Consider the following 19516-nt stretch of genomic DNA (forward strand, 5'->3'; position numbering starts at 1 on the left):
CTCCAATCGAGCCCCTAAGCAGTTTTTCAATATACAGTTCCATCCTACCCGTATCCGTGGATTCTGGCACATTAATGACGCGTATGTTGTTCCGGCGGCTGCGAGCTTCCAAGTCCTCGTTTTTAGCCGCTATTACCCTGAGCAGATTGTCCATCCTAGCTAGTTGCGTTGTATGAGTCGAGGTGGCGTCCGAGTTGTCAGAAATGCGTTGCTCTGCAGCCGTTAGCCTCTCCTCGTGGCGGTCCACCTTATGAACCAAGCGTCCAGGCGAGCAGTGACGCCGTCGACCTTTTCGACAACAGTGGCAAACCCCTGCCTCATCTCTTGAAACAGGCTGTGTAAATCAATGTCTTTAGCAGGGGACGGGATGGCCTTCGGGGCCGCTGCGCTGGGCCCAGGATCCGTCGGTACTGATTTCGCGCCTTTTTTGGCGCCATCGAAACTGAGCTTCGTTTGGCGGTTTTCGGGCCGCACCATGGTGGCAACAGGTCGCGGCACCAGATTACCGCGTGTCGTGGCAGCGCTGTGGGCCCAGAAGTCCAGCGGACGGGCGCTAAGGCAGTACGTGTGTGATGACCGCACAGGTAAGGCGCAGAGTGGCAGTCGTCGGGCAAGGTGGCACCGTGGCAGATCAGCCTTTGTCTAGCAGGAAGGTGCAGGCGCCCAGCCTTGGTCGTGCTCCCCAGACGCCTCGGCGCTGAAGGGTGGCGAGGCCCGGCCAGCAGCGGCGCCAAAGCGTCTCTCCTCGGGCACGGCAGGTCGCTGGCACAGCCCCGCAGCACAGCAGCAGGCCGAAGGTCCTCGAGCACCAGGCCCAGGGGGAGGCAAAGTCCAGCACAATCAAGGCGCCTTTTGAGATCCCCACCCCTCAGCACATCAGCGGGGGAGACTCGGGATCCGGCTGCTCAAGGGATTCAACCCTGCTCCCAACGTGCTTCAGGAGTGCCCTAATGGGCAGGGGATCGCTCGGCACCAAGCACAGGGCCCAGGTGCCCCAGAGACACAACTATGCACAGCCTCTCCCACGACGGGGGCCCAATAACGCGGTAGCGGGCACCTCTTGCTCCGTGCCCCCGCCGCCGAGAGCAGTAGCTGGACGCGAGTCTCTCCAGGCGCTTAGGGGGTCGGCCCGCCACCCGTTGCGGATCAGCAGTAGCAGGGGGGGGCCTGATTGCTAGAGGGGATGTCAGCCTCTCGCCCCTGTCTCGGGCAGTCGCGTAGCAGCCGTCTCACCTCCGGGCGGCCGTCCGAGTTCGCGGCCCACCCCCTCGTGGCAGTCCCCGGTGTCGCGTGAGTCACCGCAGCTGGCCCTCCTCGCTCGCCAGTTCCAGGGCAATCTCCGGCGGGCAGTGACGGAACGGTATCTCCGGCTCCGAACGACGCAGCGACCCCAGACTTGGGTCGAGTGCAGATCTCAGCCTCCTGCAGCAGGTGAGGGGGAAAAATGGTACGTGGGCACCCTGTGGCAGAGGATGACTGAAGGATAAACGGCCAAGGAGCGGGAGCTGCTCGTCTAAGCAGCCATTCCGCTTGTGCGCTCTCTAGCGCCCCCAAGAACCCATGATCCTTGCCACAGAATCAGTTGTGTCCAATCCACTTTGGATAACCTGTCTTGTTGCAGCTTGAGTATCAGAAATTACCTCCTGAAAGTCTTTCCTATCCTCTTCAGGTATCTTAGGTACCAATTGTTTCACAGTGTCCATAAGAGCATGGATATAACGCCCCATTAAGCAGGTTGCATTTGTGGATTTTAAAGCCATACTGGCAGAGGAAAAGACCTTCTTAGCAGCCTGATCCTGCTTTCTAGACTCTTTTTCCGCTGGGACCTGCGGAAAGGCACCCGTAGACCTCTTGGAACAGGCAGCCTGCACCACCAAACTCTCCGGTAGAGGATGAGATGTTAAAAATTCTGGGTCTTCAGGAGCTGCTCTATACCTCCTAGCCACAGCTCTAGATACAGCAGGAGCTGATAAAGGATTTTTCCAAATTTCTAAAATTGGTTCCTTTAAGGCATCATTAAAAGGTAGTAAAGGTTCAGTCACTGAAGGAGAGTGAAGGACCTCTGTGAGCAGATTAGATTTAAACTCTGCAGATGGTAGAGAAATGTTCAATAAATTTGCAGCTTTCTTTATCACTACATGATAAGGTGTCACATCTTTTGAGGGTTCATTAGAAATCGAAACAAGGTCCCATTCAGGTGACAGTTCAAGGCCACTAGCTACAGATAGGTCCTCAAAAGGGTCCTCAGAATCCTGAAGCACGCCCTCCTCCAGATTTTCCTCTCTATATCTTTCCTCTTCCATCAATCTTTGGGCTTCACGCCTAGATCTTAGCTTCACATTCGAAGCCGTCGGATCCGCAATCGACTCCGACGGAGCCGGCGTCGAACTCGACGTCGGACGAGGGAGAGATTCACGACGTCGCTCAGGGTTCGGCATCATAGATGATGAAACTGGAATCGAAGGAATCGGAGACATCGATCTCGGCGTCGATGGCTTCGGTGTTGAAGGCCTCGCCGGAGTCGGATAATGCCAATGCGGCGCCGGTGCCGGCATAAAAGGCATAAAGGGCGCAGGTGCATAGGAATGAGGAACACCCAAACCATATGCCATAGGACCCATAGGACCAGTAGGAGCCCCAGAGGGATACATAGCCCTTGAATAAATACCAAACATCGCATTCAGGAAATGCGAAGGGTCCTGACCTGGAGCCGGGAAGGCTGGGTATGAACCCCCAGGTTGCTCTTGAGGGCGTGGAGTCGAAACCACATCGACCTCTTCTTCGGGCTGGTGTACCGGAGTCGTACGACCTTCGGGCATCCGAGCTCCACCCTTACCAACCTCCTCCTCCTCACCTTCATCCTCTCGACCTGAAGGATGGGATGGGTCCGGAGATGGAATACTCTTCTGCTTCGGTGAGCTCGGTGAGTTTGCATGCAACACCTCAACCTCGACATCGTGATCCTCCGAAGCCGACGAAACTACCTTCTCAATCAGTTTCACTTGAGACTTCGGCTTGGAACCCGACTCCTTCCTCGATCGATGTCGGGATTCATGGGTTCTCTTTTTATGCTTCTTTCTAGAAGACCTTGAAGCATGGGCCGAGGACGAATCCGACCGCGACCTCGATCGAGATCTTGACTTCGAACGACGAGCTCGTGATCTTGACTTCTTCTTTTCTTTTCCTTCTTTAAACTTAGCAACCAGAAGTTTCGCTTCTCTCTCCCGGAGGGCCTTTGGTGTCATCTTCTTGCAGGATTGGCAGTCCTCAACGTCGTGGTCGGAGCTCAGACACCACAAACAGCATTCATGCGGATCTGTAATGGACATTATTTTGTTACATTCTCCGCAAGCTTTAAATCCGGTCTTCTTCGAGGTCATGATGAAAACGAGAAGACAAAGATACTAGAAATTTAGATAGTAACAAAGTTACAGTAAAGGCTACAGACGATCCCAGAAAACCGTTAGCGTCGACGATGCGGAAAAAAGGGAACTGATGTCATCACGCCGGCGTGGGCCTATTGTAGGCGTCGGTGGCGTCAGCGGAGTCGCGAGCGATGCCGTGCCTCTGTGACGTCCGAGTCCACGTCGGCGCGAAGATACAAAAAGAATTTCCGAATGTTGCTGACGCAGGGGGATATTCACAAGGTGAGGAATCCACACGGCAGATGTATCTATCAGAAAAAGGTTTTCAAAACTTCCTGAGTCTGTGGTTATTATAAAAGAGTGCAAATATAATAAATGTTAGTGTTGTATTTTTGGTGACTGCTTATCTTTTTCAGCTAGCTCCCTGATCCATTGTGATCATAGGTACCCGTGACGAGGATTGGTAAGTCAAGGGTACATTGGAAATAAATAGGAACGAACTGGGTTACTGGTAGTAGAGTGTAGGTTACCCAATTAATAAATATGGTAAATTGAATTATGGGCCCAAATGTGCATATGGTTAAATTATAGTCCGGTGACCTGCGCGCTCTATCAGAGGTAGAAGAGGAGGAGGAGAGATTACGGGTAGACCCACCGTTGTGACCCTGGTCTCTTATCTCTATAGGACTTAGAGAGCTGATTTTGTTGCTGCTGTTGCTGAGGTTGTCGCAAGCCACAAAAGGAACACCTTGCAACTCCGCAATATTTTCGACATCCAAACCCCCTTGACTGGGTTTGCCGTCCCAAAGACTTCACCATAGATCTGCTGTCTTTAAACCTTTGAAGGGCAGAATCCGCCTTCTCCGCGAAAAGCTTCGACCCATCAAAAGGCAAATCAACCAGAGTAGCTTGAACTTCTGGGGAAAAAAGAGAGGATTTAAGCCAGTGGTGCCTCCTGGTAGCAATGGAAGAACCCATTACTCTGGCCACTTAATCTGCCGTATCCAAGCCAGATTGAATAGCCTGTCTAGCAGCAGTCTGAGCATCTGTAAGAACCTCCATAAAATGACCCCTCTCTTCATCAGGCCACTTGGGTACCAATTGCTTTGCTGAGTCCATCAAGGCATGAATATAACGGCCCAATAAACAGGTAGCATTGGTAGATCTAAGAGCCATGCTTGAAGTCGAAAATACTTTCTTAGCTGACTGCTCCAGCTTTTTAGAGTCCCTGTCAGCAGGAGCCTGGGGAAAAGCACCCGAAGGCTGTTTAGGGCAGGACGCATGCACAACCAAACTTTCTGGAGAAGGATGAGATGATAGAAAGAGAGGATCCGCTGGAGCAGTTCTATACCTTCTTGCCACCGACTTAGACACAGCAGGAGAAGAGAGGGGTTTCCGACATACCTATAGAATAGGCTCAGTCAAGGCTTCATTAAATGGTAACAAAGGTTCAACTATTGATGAAGGCAAATGCAGAACCTCAGTGAGCAAATTTGGCCTAAACTCAGCAGCTGGTAACTGTAAGTCCAAAAGCTCTGCCACCTTTCTTAAAACGGTATGGTATGGGGATATCTCTTGAGATGGAGAAGCCCTTGTGGATGAAAGCTCCCAGTCAGGAGAAGTGTCCAGCCCACTTGCGTCCTGTATGCCTTCAAAATCATCCACTGATTCATCTATTTAACCTTCTTCAACCTCCTGCCTTTGATACTGCTCTTCCTCAAGCAGTCTCTGCGCCTCTCTCCTCGATCGAATTCTAGGAATCGGAGTCGGCGGTGCCACACGCCGTGCCGACATCTCTGGAGACAGCGTCAATGGAGGTTCTGGAGACGAAATCGGCACCGCACAAGGCCGAAAGGAAGGTCCACTAGACATGCCGGGGACTCCATGAACGGCGTTGAAACCCTTGGAGCCGGAAACTGCCATGACAGCGCCGTCGGCATGAACGGCAAAAAGGGTGCCTGGACATAGTGCTTTGGCACACCCAAGTTGAAGGCCAGCGGACCCACAGGACCTGAAGGGGCTCCGAGGGGAAGGCTGCCTTAGCAATAACTCCACACATAGCATTAAAAAAATGCGTAGGATCTGATCCTGGAGTTGGAAATTGTGGAAATGGATTCGACCCAGAATTCAAACGTGGAATCTTCGGAACCGGAACAGCTGGATCCACCGGAGCCACCAGGATTGACCTTGTGCACAGGAGAAGCAGGAGTTGAAACAATCAGGAGCGGTAACTCTTCCGAATCTCGCAAACTCCTCGGCGCCGGAGACTGCGCCGGAGTGCCTTTGGACGAAGGAGATCTCAACCGGAGTCACTCGAGGAGAAGGAGACACAAGCTCTTTTTGACGACGTCAAGGGATAGGCGAAAGCGAACTCTAAGCCTTACCCTTCGACGAGTTGCGCTAAGATCCATGTCTTCTCTTCTTTTTGTGTTTCCTCGACTTCAATAAGTGCGAAGCCGACGACTTTGACTTTGACTTAGCCCTTTTATGACCTCTTCCTTCCTTCTTCGCCTTAGCCATAAAGAGCTTTGTTTCCCGTTCCTTGAGAGCCTTAGGATTCATCTTCCTACAGCTGGACCAATCCTCCATGTCGTGTTCAGACCACAAACACCATAAACAATCTCCATGAGGGTCAGTGATGGACATGTGACCCCCACATTCTCTGCACGGCTTGAATCCAGACTTCCTCGAAGATGACATCCTAAAAGCAACAGTTTAAAGAAGAATCTCACTACAAAATATCTCAACAATATGGAGAGAGACAGAAAACCATTACGCGTCGACGGCACGGAAAAAAGGGAGCTGACATCATCACGCCGATGAGGCTCTCTTATGGCTCCGGTGCCATTGCGTGGAGTTGCGAGCGGAGCTGTGGCATTGTGACGTCCTCACCATTGGCGTGCAGAGCTAGGAAAAAAGTGTCCATGTAATGCTGGCACAGGGGATATGGATAAGGTGAGGAATTCACAGGCAGATGTATACATCAAAAGTGCCTACTACCCTGGCACTCCAATAAATAGTTATTGTTAACCACTTATTGGTAACTCTTTTTATCCACCTCAGAAAGACAAAAGGCAAAGTGAACCTGCTGGGGCTATAACCAGTGTCCATGAGGTCAAACACAGAAACACAGATTCCTGCAGTGAATGCCTTAGCCTAGCCCACTGCTCCACCTTAACCGGAACCAGACTCATTAGCATACATTTCATATACGGACCATGCAGACCCCAAGTACGAATCTACAATCCAGCTGAGACTAGCGACTCAAACTCGATGTATTTAAAGTTCATTACGAAGACATGACAATCAGAAGATGGACTCCTTGGTGTGGAATGAGCAGCAGAGATAAATAAAAGAAGAAGTTTAACATTTCATGGACGGAGAATGGTTTTAATTTAACATTTAAGGAATCCATGTTTTAACAGTTTAAAACACCTCGGTTTCCACTTCACACCTTTGCACGCATTTACAAGTAATACGTTATTCGTTTTTTTCCGAGGACCCGGCAGCTGCCATTTCCTGACGAGCACTCAAAGTGCTCCCTGCAAGCTTTCACTTTAATAGCAGCTGCACCCCTTACTTGAGATGCGGCTTGTTTATTTCATGAAGAACAAGTTACTTACCTTCGGTAACGCTTTTTCTGGTAGATACAATATCTGCCTGTGGATTCCTCACCTTGTGAATATCCCCTTGCGTCAGCAACATTCGGAAATTCTTTTTGTAGCCTCGCGCCGACGTGGACTCGGACGTCATAGAGACACGACATTGCTCACGACTCCGCTGACGTCACCGACGCCTATAACAGGCCCACGCCGGCGTGATGACATCAGTTCCGCCCTTTTTTCCGTGCCATCGAGGCACACGGACGGACCAATGACAGTAGAAAGGTATACAGTATACACAGTACACAATAGTAAGGGCAAAACACACAGTGTAAAGCAAATGCAGGAAAGCAATAGAAACATTTCCATGACAACAAAATATATATACATTACATTACAGTAACTCTGGTATAGAAGAGTGGACAACGGGGAGGCGGGTGGGTCAGTGAGAAATCCACAGGCAGATATTGTATCTACCAGAAAAAGCGTTACCGAAGGTAAGTAACTTGTTCTTCTGATAGATACATCTGCCGTGTGGATTCCTCACCTTGTGAATAGAGTCCCACAGCAGTCCCCACTCCCGGAGGAGGGTGTCCACTCTTCTAAACCAGGAAATCCTGGAGGACAGAGCGTGCAAAGTGACCGTCCCTCCTCACCTCGGAATCCAAGCAGTAATGCTTCGGGAAAGTGTGGAGGGAAGACCAAGTTGCCGCTCTACAAATATCCTCTACAGGAACACCTCTATCCAATGCAGAGGTTGACGACTTAGCTCTTGTAGAATGAGCCCTTATACCCTCTGGTGGTTCCTTACCGGCCAAAGAGTAGCAGATCTTAATGCAGAGGACGATCCATCTAGACAAGGTTCTTTTATGGACCGCTCTTCCTTTCTTGCAGCCAGCAAACCCAATGAAGAGCTGGTCATCCAAACGAAAGTCTTTAGATCTGTCCAAGTAAAAAGACACCGCCCTTTTGGGGTCCAGACGGTGTAGTCTCTCTTCCTCCTTAGAAGGGTGAGGGGGAGGATAGAAGGTAGGTAGGGTAATGGACTGACCAAGGTGGAAGGGAGTCACCACCTTAGGCAGAAAAGCAGCCCTGGTCCTAAGAACCATTCGATCAGCATGAATGGTCAAGAAAGGGGGCTTGAGACTAAGAGCTTGAAGCTCACTTACCCTCCTTGCCGAGGTTATTGCAACGAGGAAGACTGTTTTAAGAGTAAGAAGCCTCATGGGACATTTGTGAAGAGGCTCAAAGGGAGCACCCATCAGAAAAGTCAAGACAAGATTTAAGTCCCACTGAGGCACAATAAAAGGAGTAGGAGGGAACTTATTTGTGAGGCCCTTCAAAAATCTTAAAACCACAGGAGACTTAAAAAGAGATGGCTGATCAGGCAAACAGAGAAATGCCGACAGCGCAGAAAGATAGCCCTTAACTGTGGCAACTGCAAGTCCCTGTTGCGCCAGAGAAAGGGCAAACTGGAGAACATCAGACAAATGGGCTCTCAAAGGGTCAATAGACTTTTCCCCACACCACATGACAAATTTTGACCATCTATAAGAATAGATGGACTTAGTGGAGTCACGCCTGGCTGACAAGATGACATCCACAACGTCAGGCGGGAGGGAAAAGGAATTCAGGTTGCCCCGTTCAATCTCCAGGCATGAAGGTGTAATGTCTGGAGGTGGGGCTGTAAAACCTGCCCCTCCATCTGAGAGAGGAGGCCTGCCCTGAGAGGGAGACAGAGCGGCGGGTGGGAGGAGAGGTGGAGAAGATCTGTATACCACACCCTTCTTGGCCAGTCCGGGGCGACCAATATGACTTGGGCCCGGTCTTGGCGAATCTTCCTCAGAACCCGAGGAATCAAAGGTATGGGAGGAAACGCGTAAAGGAGTTGATTTCCCCAACTCAACTGAAACGCATCCCCCAAGGCTCCTTGCATCGGAAACTGGAGACTGCAGAACGACAGGCAGTGAGCATTCTCGCGAGTGGCGAACAGGTCCACCCGAGGAGTCCCCCACATCCGAAAGATGTCGTGAACCACCTCTGGGTGAAGCCTCCACTCGTGATCGGCAGAGAACTGCCGACTGAGACTGTCTGCACGAACGTTCAGAACCCCGGCCAGATGATTTGCCATCAGACAAATCTGATGGTCCTGAACCCAGGACCAGAGACGCAGAGCCTCTCTGCAGAGACACTGCGACCCCACTCCTCCCTGTTTGTTGATATACCACATCGCGGTCTCCCTAACCTCCTACGATATTTCTGGGCCTCACAGCTTCGATACTTAGTGGAATGGTACAGACCAGAGTTTGAAAAGAGATGGTTGTTCCAGGACCGGGCAATGGCTCAGACCTCACTGTGGAAGATCCCATTCCTTCCTCGCCACCATAGACCGCGATATCTCCTCCGCTCCCCTATCACGCGCACTGTCATGAAGGTCTGGGACTCGGTGGCTGTCCGGAGGGGACTAACAACCTTCCCTTCCCCACTTACTCCGCTCTTTGATAACCCTGAGTTCCCGCCGGGAAATGACCCCCATGCCTTTCCGCAATGGCGCTCCACAGAGTGTCTCTCGGCTGGCCACCTCTTTGACGTGAAGGGGTTTCTCCCTCTCGCCGACGTTGCACAGGGTTATGGCATAACCAAACCTCACATGTACCAATATTTCCAACTCCACCATTGGCTCTTAGACCCGGAGCGTGTCCCCCAGGTTGGCCGACAAATGACACCGTTCGAACGCTGGCTCATTTCAAAGGACTCAGACAAACACCTCATATCAGAGCTCTACAAGATGCTATCCCCCGAAGCAAGTTCAGCTACAACGGCAGGGCAGAGACGCTGGGAGTCGGAATTCGGGAGGGTACTCTCACCCAAAGAATGGGAACTGATATACTATAGAGCAGCACACACCACTCGCAACACTACTGCCAGGGAATCTGCAGTAAAGTTAGCCATCTACTGGCATCTTACTCCGGCACGACTCCATCAGGGCAACCCTCTCCGAAGCGCGCTGTGTTGGAGGGGCTGTGGTGAAAAGGGGACTCTGACCCATCTTCTGTGGGACTGTAGCATGCTGCAGGGCTACTGGAAAGCAGTTTTAGATGACATGGACTCCACATTCGCAACCGAAATCCCACGCTTCCCTGCATACACTCTCCTAGGTCTGCCCAACGCGCTCACGTTTCCCTTGCGCTCGCCTCGTGGCAAACAGATGGGCATCGCCATGCAAGCAGCGTCACAACACATCCTGTCGCTGTGGGGCTCCACCACACTACCTACCCACACTGGCTGGCTACACAAACTGTGGTTCACGCTGGGAATGGAACGCATCCAGGCCACGCTTACTCACACTGCTGACACATTCCAGAAAACCTGGCAACCGCTCCTGTCACTCTTGGCCAGGGAATTTCACGAAATAACTTGCCCGAAATATCTTCGCATCTTGCGACTTACGCTCCAATCTCGAGACCCAACGTGATACTGCACGTCTTGAGGCACGCACTTCTGTAAGTGCCACTGCAGCAGCTTTAGACTACAGGCATACTGGTCGGGGAGGAGGGAGGGAAGGGGAAGCGGGACTTGGGAGGGAGGTGGGGTGTTTCTCATTGTTTTGTTTGTTCTTTACTCTTGAAAGCCTACTTTCTCGGGCCATGGGCACTGCACCTCCGCTTGGGCATGATTTATATGCTCATTTGTTGACTTGTAGAGAAGACATATCTGTCTGTCTCGATCGCCATATATGCCTGTTGTACGTATACTGCATTGTGTTGCCTATTCCTTGTGTTCCTAAAAACTCAATAAAACATTTGAAATTAAAAAGCAATCACATGCATTGTGGTCTGCTGAACCCAGCGTGCCACCATCTCTGTGATGGCTGCAATTCCTAATGGGTCGCAAATTGTGACCTACCTCAATATTAATGAGGTAGGTCTATTTGCAACCCCATTAGTAATCGCTATCTGAAGTTGGTAAGTTTTTTTACATTAAGAATTGCGGTTTCCTAATTGTGATTCGGTCAAAATTGAAATGATGACATTGCAATTCCTATTTTTGTGTACTAACGTCCCTTGATTCTTAGTTCTGTGCCTCAGAAGGGGAGATTATGGGGTAATAAAGCGTGTGTTACACAATTCCAAGGTGAGAAACTTGCAACAAAAAAGAAAAAAAAAAAATGACTGAGTGTACTGCTCTTCCTGGATCTGCGCTTGCTGGCACGGAAAAAAGAACTGACGTCAGCTCGCGAGGGCGGCGTCTAAGTACTCCGACGAAGTCATCCCGGCGATCCCGACGACAGACGCGGAGTCGCACACGACGCCTAGCGACGCACAGGGGTACTGCTGACAAAAACTTTCCGGATCCAGTATGACGCCTGGGGATATTCTAAGGTAAGGAATCTAACACTAACCTGTTTCTTTCAGATGTAGTCTAAATCAAATGTAGCAGAACTCTCCTCTTTATAATCTTTTAAAGATCAGGTTTGTCTGGTCCCCTTCAACATCGAGTGCCTTCTTAAGGTCCATTCTGTGTTCCACGTCAACTGGCATGTCCTCTTCAAAGTCAAATGATGTTTCGATGGTCAACCGGCTCTCAACAGCGAGCAGGTTGTTGCTGATCCTGCCGTCAACATCATGGATCTCAACAAGTGCACCTTAACTTTTCCTTGTGAGATCTTTCGTTTAATCTTCCTCGCTGGGGGCCTCGGCAAGGTAGGAGTTCCCCCAAATATTCCAGATGTTAATTGTTCTTGACTATGCAGGCCCTTCTGCAGTCCATTTCATCTGCTCTTTTCCGTCCATCAAACTACTCCTGGATGATGGGAGCTGGGAAGCCACACATTACAGACATAGTGAGAACCAATTTTGAGTCTTTTTTCTCCTACAGGTAGAGCCCTTCACAAAAAGGCAATGTATTTTGTGATGAAAATAATATTTAGACAAGTCCACAAAGAATAAGTAACTGGGATATTGGTGATATGCTACTCCTTAAAGGAGTACGGTCAGTTTTCCTATCCTTTCAGGCTACATGCTATAGGGATCCACTGTCCCTATTTACTCTCCCCCTTCCTTTAAAAAGGCCTGTGAAAAGGTTTTTTTGTCACTATGTTATTTATAATGGCCATGTTCTGCCTTTCACATCAAATAATGTTTTAAACAAACTAGGGGAAAATATACTTTTTACAGATTATAGATTGGTATTACATAGTTTTGTAGAACACTCTCCCGAATTGCATACGTGGGCAGAACTAATCAAGAAGATACCCTGGTAGAGGCAGAATATTTTCTATTACAATTAAGGAGAAAATGTCAAATCACTTGTAACAACTGGGTCGATGACAACTATCGGTGCAGTTTTCATGCAATTCATTTTCGTAAAAACGATTATTTTTATGCAGTTTATTTTTGAATACCTCGTTTTTTTCTGAATACCACAAAGGTTTTTCACAACCAGCAAAAAAACAAAACGATTCATGTGACTTACCAAATAGAGATGTTCATCTTTTAACCTATTTTCGTCGTCATCCAGGTCAATCATATAATCACACATAACTGCAAACCTTATAAAATAAAATAAAAAAGTTAGGTCTGCTGCTAAAAACAAAACATATATATATTTTGAAGGAGTAAGTTCTAGTGACACAAAAATAAATAGGTTGTGGTATTTCATTTGTTAGAAGCATTAAATCAAGGCACAGTTTCTTTTCTATAATAAGCTACCATAAAAAAAGTGCATAAACACGTACATTACAGAACTGATTAAATAAACTGTAAAGTGGGATGTATGTGTACTTTCGAAAAACATTTTACTTGGTACAGATAAGTGCCACATGGAGACCACTAAAGAACACGTTTCTTCCCTTGTGTAACAATATATCTGTAAGAAACATAGATACGTTATGGATTCCTTACCTTAGAATTACCCCCAGGCGTCAGACTGGATCCGGAGAATTTTTTTGTAGCAGGACCCTTGTGCGTCGGTAGGTGGCATCTGTGGACTCTGCATCCGTCGTCGGCGCTGTGGTCATCGGGATGACGTTGCGGTGTCTACTTAGACACCACCTTTGCGCGCTGATGTCTATTCTGACACAACTTTCCACGCCAGAAGCGCACACCCATGCAAGACACGACCACTGGTGCACAAAAACTAGGGCCCTGGAAGGGATTCCCTATCCCTAGAAGTCAGTTTGCAGAACTGGGAAAGATGGGCGGGGTGGTAAAGAATCTATAATTAATATATGTCTCTTACAGATATATTGTTACCGAAGGAAAGTAACTTGTTCATCTGAAAGAGACTATTAGGTATATATTCCTTACCTTAGAATAGATACCCCAGCAATATCAACCCCGTAGGTGGGTCTGCGAACCAAGTTCACACCAGAAAGTACTGGAGAATAGAACGGCCGAAAAAGCATTCTCTCCGGACTTGGCTTTCCAGGCAGCAATGCTTGGTAAACGTGTACAAGGATGCCCATGTGGCTGCCTGACAGATGTCAAGTAAGAGGACTCCAAGTCCCAAAACAGTAGTGGCTGCCGTCGCCCTGTAGTGTAGTTCCTATATTCCCAATAGGCTCTGCGCATTGGAATAATATAAACAGAAGATTAGACGTAGGACTGAGGTCATCTAGGTCTCTACTGACTATATTAGACTTAATTAGTTTTGCCAGCTAGCTCAGAGGTCACTAGAAACTTTCTCGAGTAAACAAGGAGGACTTTAACTTCCCTGGATAGACAAGAAGGGATTAGCTTCTGACAACCATAAAACATGACAACTTTGCTCCCTCAGAATAAGAGTGTATCTCTAGAGTCGTGTGAAAACAATAGATAGCTATTTCACTCAGTCTATTGTGCATACTTAGTTTTACCAGAGTGCAGAGAATAGAGAGACGGGCGTTTTCAATAAAAGGTGTTATTTATTGGGCAGTCTTCTTTCTCATGCAAGAGAAATGAATTGCCACAATTGCAATACTTATAGTAAAGTAAAGTGCGTACAGTAAAAGGAGTATTATGAAATAATACTGTAAAAGCATTGATATGGTTTCTTAGCCATATGATACTTTAAAATAGATAAAATATATACATACATATATACATTGACTAACGTACTCAACTGGTGCTTCTAAATACACCTACCCCGGTGTACCTGACCTAAGCCTGATACGTGGGAAGGAGTAAGTAAGTAGCAGTTTAAGTTAAGTTGGTTTTGCCAAGAATCTGAATCAAGAATTCTCTTTAAGGGTTTAGTCAGCTCCGTACCTGGGTAATAGAAAGCAGGAGGTCTGGTATCTCTCTCTCAGGACTCGATATCCCAGCAACCCGCAAGGGTGGCTGAGAACACCGGAGCTGGATTTCTCGGCAGGAGAAAAGACAAAGTTGAGTATGCTACAGGAATGTAGGCATATCCCTGCGGCGGGCACACTGACTCAGGTTCGAGGACACCAAGGAAGGTGCGACGAATTCCAATAAAGTTCAAATCAAAAAGTTATCTTTTGAAGTTTTCAATTTATTATCCATTTCGTTCGTTCCTCATGGAAATTCATATTTTCATCATATGAAACATCACGGTAAGTGAATAAATCTTTATATGACGCTGGATTTACTCCAATGCATTTCGGACTGGAGGTCCTTTGTCAAGGAGCACTACAACAGAAAGAATAAACGGAGTATCAATCAATGAGGATCCTGGATAAACCAGGCTATGGCTGTGTACTCATGCATTCATGCACTTAGGAGACCCAAATAGTGAAAAAGGAGACTAAGTGAATATCATGCGGAAGGAAGAGTTCTAATGGTGGCGTGTTTGGTGAGTGGGCAGGTGAATGGAACCAGGCTGATGTGTCCAAATTAGAAAACGAGTGAAAGAAACTGGGCTTGTGACTTTAACGAGTTAAAAGCGAAAAGGACGAGTTAAACGCAGTAGGTGCGGTGCGGTGCGGTGAAGTTCAATAAACGGGCTGCTCAGTGTTATCTGAGACTTATGTCCTTTACAAGGTGAAAAACGGTTGCGATTATAAACCACTTACTTAGGATATCAGCGTCTCATGGCAACATGAGGGTGTCAGGTTCAATGGCTCCGCGGAGTTGAAGCGGAGTTAAGGTGGGGAAAGGGTGATGGTGATCAAGGAAGGACTAGGACACAGGCGTAAAAAGATGTGAAAATGAAAGGCGGACTATGACGGGAGTGTGGTAAGGATAGAGAAACTTAGGCGGCCATATTGGAAAGGGGTTAAAACAAGAAAAGTAACGTGCATGGAGAGTAAAATTAATAGCCAACAGAATTACAAAAATACAGTGCATCAAAGTAGTCCATTATAAATAGCAGCTTAATTCTGTGCGATCGTTGAGACCGGCCGGTTTCTGTGACTGGAGTCTATAGATCCAAGATGTTTCACGTTGGAGTAACATTTTGTTGTTGTCTTTACCTTCAACTTTCTGGACCAGTTCAAGTACTAAATATCTCAACTGTGCCACGCTGTGGTTGGCCTCCATGAAGTGGAGGGCTACATTGGATTTGGAGTTTCTGGTCCGAATGTTCGATTTGTGTTCATTGATTCGGGTCTTGATCTTGCGGGTGGTTTTACCCACATAGATTTTGCCACAGGGGCATTTCAGTAGGTAGACGAGGTTGGCAGAGTCGCAGGTTGCGTCCACATTGAGTTTAATGTTAAATCCTCGCATGGGGTGATTGAGGGAATTGCCTTTTATGATGTTATTACAGTTGTTACAATGGTAACAGGGACGGGTTCCAGTATGTTGAATGGGTGTGGTAGTGATATTGGTCTTGGATAAGATTTCTTTCAAGTTCATGGGACGGGTGTATGCGAAGATGGGTGGTTCCTTGAAGAGATCCTTAAAATCAGGTTCTGACGACAGAATGCGCCAATGCTTCAGGATAATATTTTTATAACTTTTGCTTGCGGTGGAATACCTGGATACTAAAACCATTCGTTTTTCATCAGTCTTGGTTTTGTGTTGAAGAGCTTCAGTCCTGGATATGGTTGAGGTTAGTTCAACTGCTTGATTTAGGATTTCATCGGGATACCCTCTATGTCTGAATCTAGTGGCCATAGATTCCAGTTGGGTCGATCTGGTATTAGGGTTTGAAACAATTCGTACCACTCTCAGCATCTGACTGTAGGGTAAGTGTCTTTTAAGGGAGTTCTGGTGGAAGCTACTGTAAAGTAGAGCATTGTTGCGGTCGGTGGGTTTTCGAAAAAGGTCAGTCTCAATTCCATGAGGGGTTAGTTTGAGCAAGACATCCAGGAATGTGATTTCCTGGTTGCTGATATTCCAGGTAAATTCAATGCGGTCGTCTTTGGTGTTGAGGTCTACAAGTGCATGTTCTAAATTCTCCTTTGTATCTCTCCAAATGAAGAACAAATCGTCAATGTAACGTGCATAGAATTTGATATTATTCATCCAGTTTGTATTTTGATAGATATGATTGTTCTCAAAGTTCCCCATGTACAAATTCGCGTACGTCGGTGCTGCACAATTGCCCATGGCCATGCCCGACATTTGAAGATACCAATCATCTTGGTGTTTGAAGTAGCTGTGGTATAAGGTGTATACCATCAGTTCAAGTATGAAGGCTTTTAGAGAATCATCCATCTGAGCTGATAATAACGTCCTTTTCGCTTTTAACTCGTTAAAGTCACAAGCCCAGTTTCTTTCACTCGTTTTCTAATTTGGACACATCAGCCTGGTTCCATTCACCTGCCCACTCACCAAACACGCCACCATTAGAACTCTTCCTTCCGCATGATATTCACTTAGTCTCCTTTTTCACTATTTGGGTCTCCTAAGTGCATGAATGCATGAGTACACAGCCATAGCCTGGTTTATCCAGGATCCTCATTGATTGATACTCCGTTTATTCTTTCTGTTGTAGTGCTCCTTGACAAAGGACCTCCAGTCCGAAATGCATTGGAGTAAATCCAGCGTCATATAAAGATTTATTCACTTACCGTGATGTTTCATATGATGAAAATATGAATTTCCATGAGGAACGAACGAAATGGATAATAAATTGAAAACTTCAAAAGATAACTTTTTGATTTGAACTTTATTGGAATTCGTCGCACCTTCCTTGGTGTCCTCGAACCTGAGTCAGTGTGCCCGCCGCAGGGATATGCCTACATTCCTGTAGCATACTCAACTTTGTCTTTAATTCTAATCGCATCCGAACAGTTGCGATACCTGCAGGAGCACCTCAAAAATCCTTTAAACACTTACAAACTCTCTGATAGAACCATTAACGTTTGCTGTGCGCCTAGCCCTGATTGTTAGACTTGTTCGGCAGGAGAAAAGACAGCGTCTCTCTCAGTGCGTCAAAGGGGGAGGGGCGGTGTCCGTGGGCTCTCGCATCAGCTGGGCTCTCGGGCAAGTAGATAGCCGCTCTGCTCCAAACCACCGTGTGTTTGCTTAAGGCAACGTTGGTATATTTATACCTGAAAGGTGGCGGCTTTTGACGTAAGGTTGGACATAAGACGTCAATAAAGATGTCACTAAGAACTGGCCATTCTTTCAGTGTTCGCAGGAGTTCTTAGGACAAATCAAAACAGAAGCAATGGGGATTTCCCAGGTTGCTGGAGGTTTGCTTTGTTTAAGAACGCATTGTACTTTCTAGGAGTCTGGGGAAGTAGCCTTGCTTAATTTGGACTGCATGGGCGACTAAATAGGGTCCTAGATAGAAATACAACAGACCGAGTAGGATGGGTGCGCAGTCCAACCGGACCTTTTTAGGTAAAGAATAGCAGATTTTAATGCATAGGACAACCCATCGAGAGATGGTATGTTTGTGCACTGCCCGACCCTTCTTGGCACCAGCATTACCCATGAAGAGTTGATCGTCCACCTGGATTTCTTTAACGCAGTCAAGGTAGAAAGATAGCGCACGTTTTGAGTCCAGATGGTGGAGTCTCTCCTCCCCTTTGGAAGGATGCAGAGGCGGAAAGAAGGTAGGCAATGTGATGGTCTGACCTATGTGGAAAGAGGTAACTATTTTGGGCAGAAAAGAAGGCCTAGTACGAAGGACAACTTTGCCCTGATGAACAGAAAGAAAAGGAGGCTTTTGAAGATAGGACAAATCAAAACAGAAGCAATGGGGATTTCCCAGGTTGCTGGAGGTTTGCTTTGTTTAAGAACGCGTTGTACTCTCTAGGAGTCTGAGGAAGTAGCCTTGCTTAATTTGGACTGCATGGGCTACGACTAAATAGGGTCCTAGATAGAAATACAACACCCACTCCACGATCTAATGTCCCTCATTACTTAAAACTAAGCAATAGTAAACATATAGCGGTGCATGTGTTTTCCAACCCACCCCAAAATACATATTTAGCATTTGAAATGGTATATGGTAAATACACGAAAAATGAGTATTGGTACTGTACGCTTTTTTACATTTACACATGAAATGGCTCTTAATACAGAAGAGAGGGTCGAGACCATTCCATCACATAATAATACAAATGCTGTACATGTGCTAGAGGCTGAGGTAATATATTGTCTCTAGAGTTCCTAAAATAGAAGCTCTGTTCTCTAAGAATAGTTCTACTTTAAGCAGAGTACATGTGCCCAAAAAAAAAGTAAATATTTTGGAAGTGAAATAAAAATAATTTCGCTTTCAGGGGAAAAAATAGTTCCAAATGTTTTCAGTAGCTTTTGTTTATCAAAGCTTGAAGGCCGAATTCAGAGTTCAGGGAACCCTGTGTGCTTGTTGCTTAAAAAGTTATTCTTTCTGTTCAGGGGAGAACATCATTTCAGACAGACTCGCAAACAATTGGTCTACGACATCAGGTGAAAGTTCGACCAAGTTTGAAAATCCCGAAACAGTGCATGTGTGAGAATGATTGCTATCATCGATGTCAGGATCAGCAATGCTCACAGAAGGTTGTACCTGGGTGATGCTGCTCTCATCTCGTACTCCCCTGCCACATACTCGTAGTGGTGAAGTCTCAGCGAATGCCGTCATCAGAATGGGTAGCCGCTGGGGACAACACGATGCATGAGCCGTTACAGGACCTAGCAAAGTATCTGTATCCATTGGTACTGCTGATGGTAGTGTAAGACAGACGTCCAACACGCATTCTTCTCCGCATAGCATACATCGAAGCACAGGTAAGATGCAATTTTGCCAGATAGGTCTGAATGAAAGAAACCAGGTCATATTCAGATCTCTTAGCCGGGCTAATCCAAGGACTCTAGTTATGCGGTCCCGATAGCGTATAGCTAGGATCGTTTCTTCCATCGTTGCTGGAGTCTTGTCTGCGACTTGGCTTGCCATATCGGAGCAGAAGGATCAAAAATAAAATTCCTGCTACGAGTCCCAAAAGTAGAGGTAGGCCGCCAAAGACAGAATGGACAAAATTGGGAAAAATGCCCAGAACTGTTTCGAAGGGTGTTAACAGTCCCGAAAAAATTGTCTTAAATACATGTGCGATGCCACTGGTATCTGACATGTTTAGGATTTGGCTTAGCATTTCTACGAAATGCACGGGGCAATTTGTTGATAAAAGGGAATGTATCTCTGCCGTTGTCCTTGCAACTTGCACATCAT

The 19516-nt window shown here is 47.1% G+C and overlaps 1 protein-coding gene across 11 annotated transcripts in view; it reads right to left on the reverse strand.

Annotated features, from left to right (window-relative positions):
• LOC144781519 (uncharacterized) overlaps window positions 1-19516 on the reverse strand; it is a 2047367-nt gene that overhangs the window by 575301 nt on the left and 1452550 nt on the right. For all 11 annotated transcript variants that reach the window (XR_013601003.1, XR_013601004.1, XM_078660419.1 and 8 more), the window contains one exon: window positions 12443-12518. Coding sequence is in view for 9 of the 11 variants with exons in the window: in XM_078660419.1 (XP_078516545.1) it covers window positions 12443-12518 (76 nt within the window). In the remaining 2 variants the exon portion in view is untranslated. The remainder of the gene's footprint in view (window positions 1-12442; window positions 12519-19516) is intronic.

This window comes from Lissotriton helveticus, chromosome 9 (assembly GCF_964261635.1).
Source record: "Lissotriton helveticus chromosome 9, aLisHel1.1, whole genome shotgun sequence".
Classification (NCBI taxonomy): domain Eukaryota; kingdom Metazoa; phylum Chordata; class Amphibia; order Caudata; family Salamandridae; genus Lissotriton; species Lissotriton helveticus.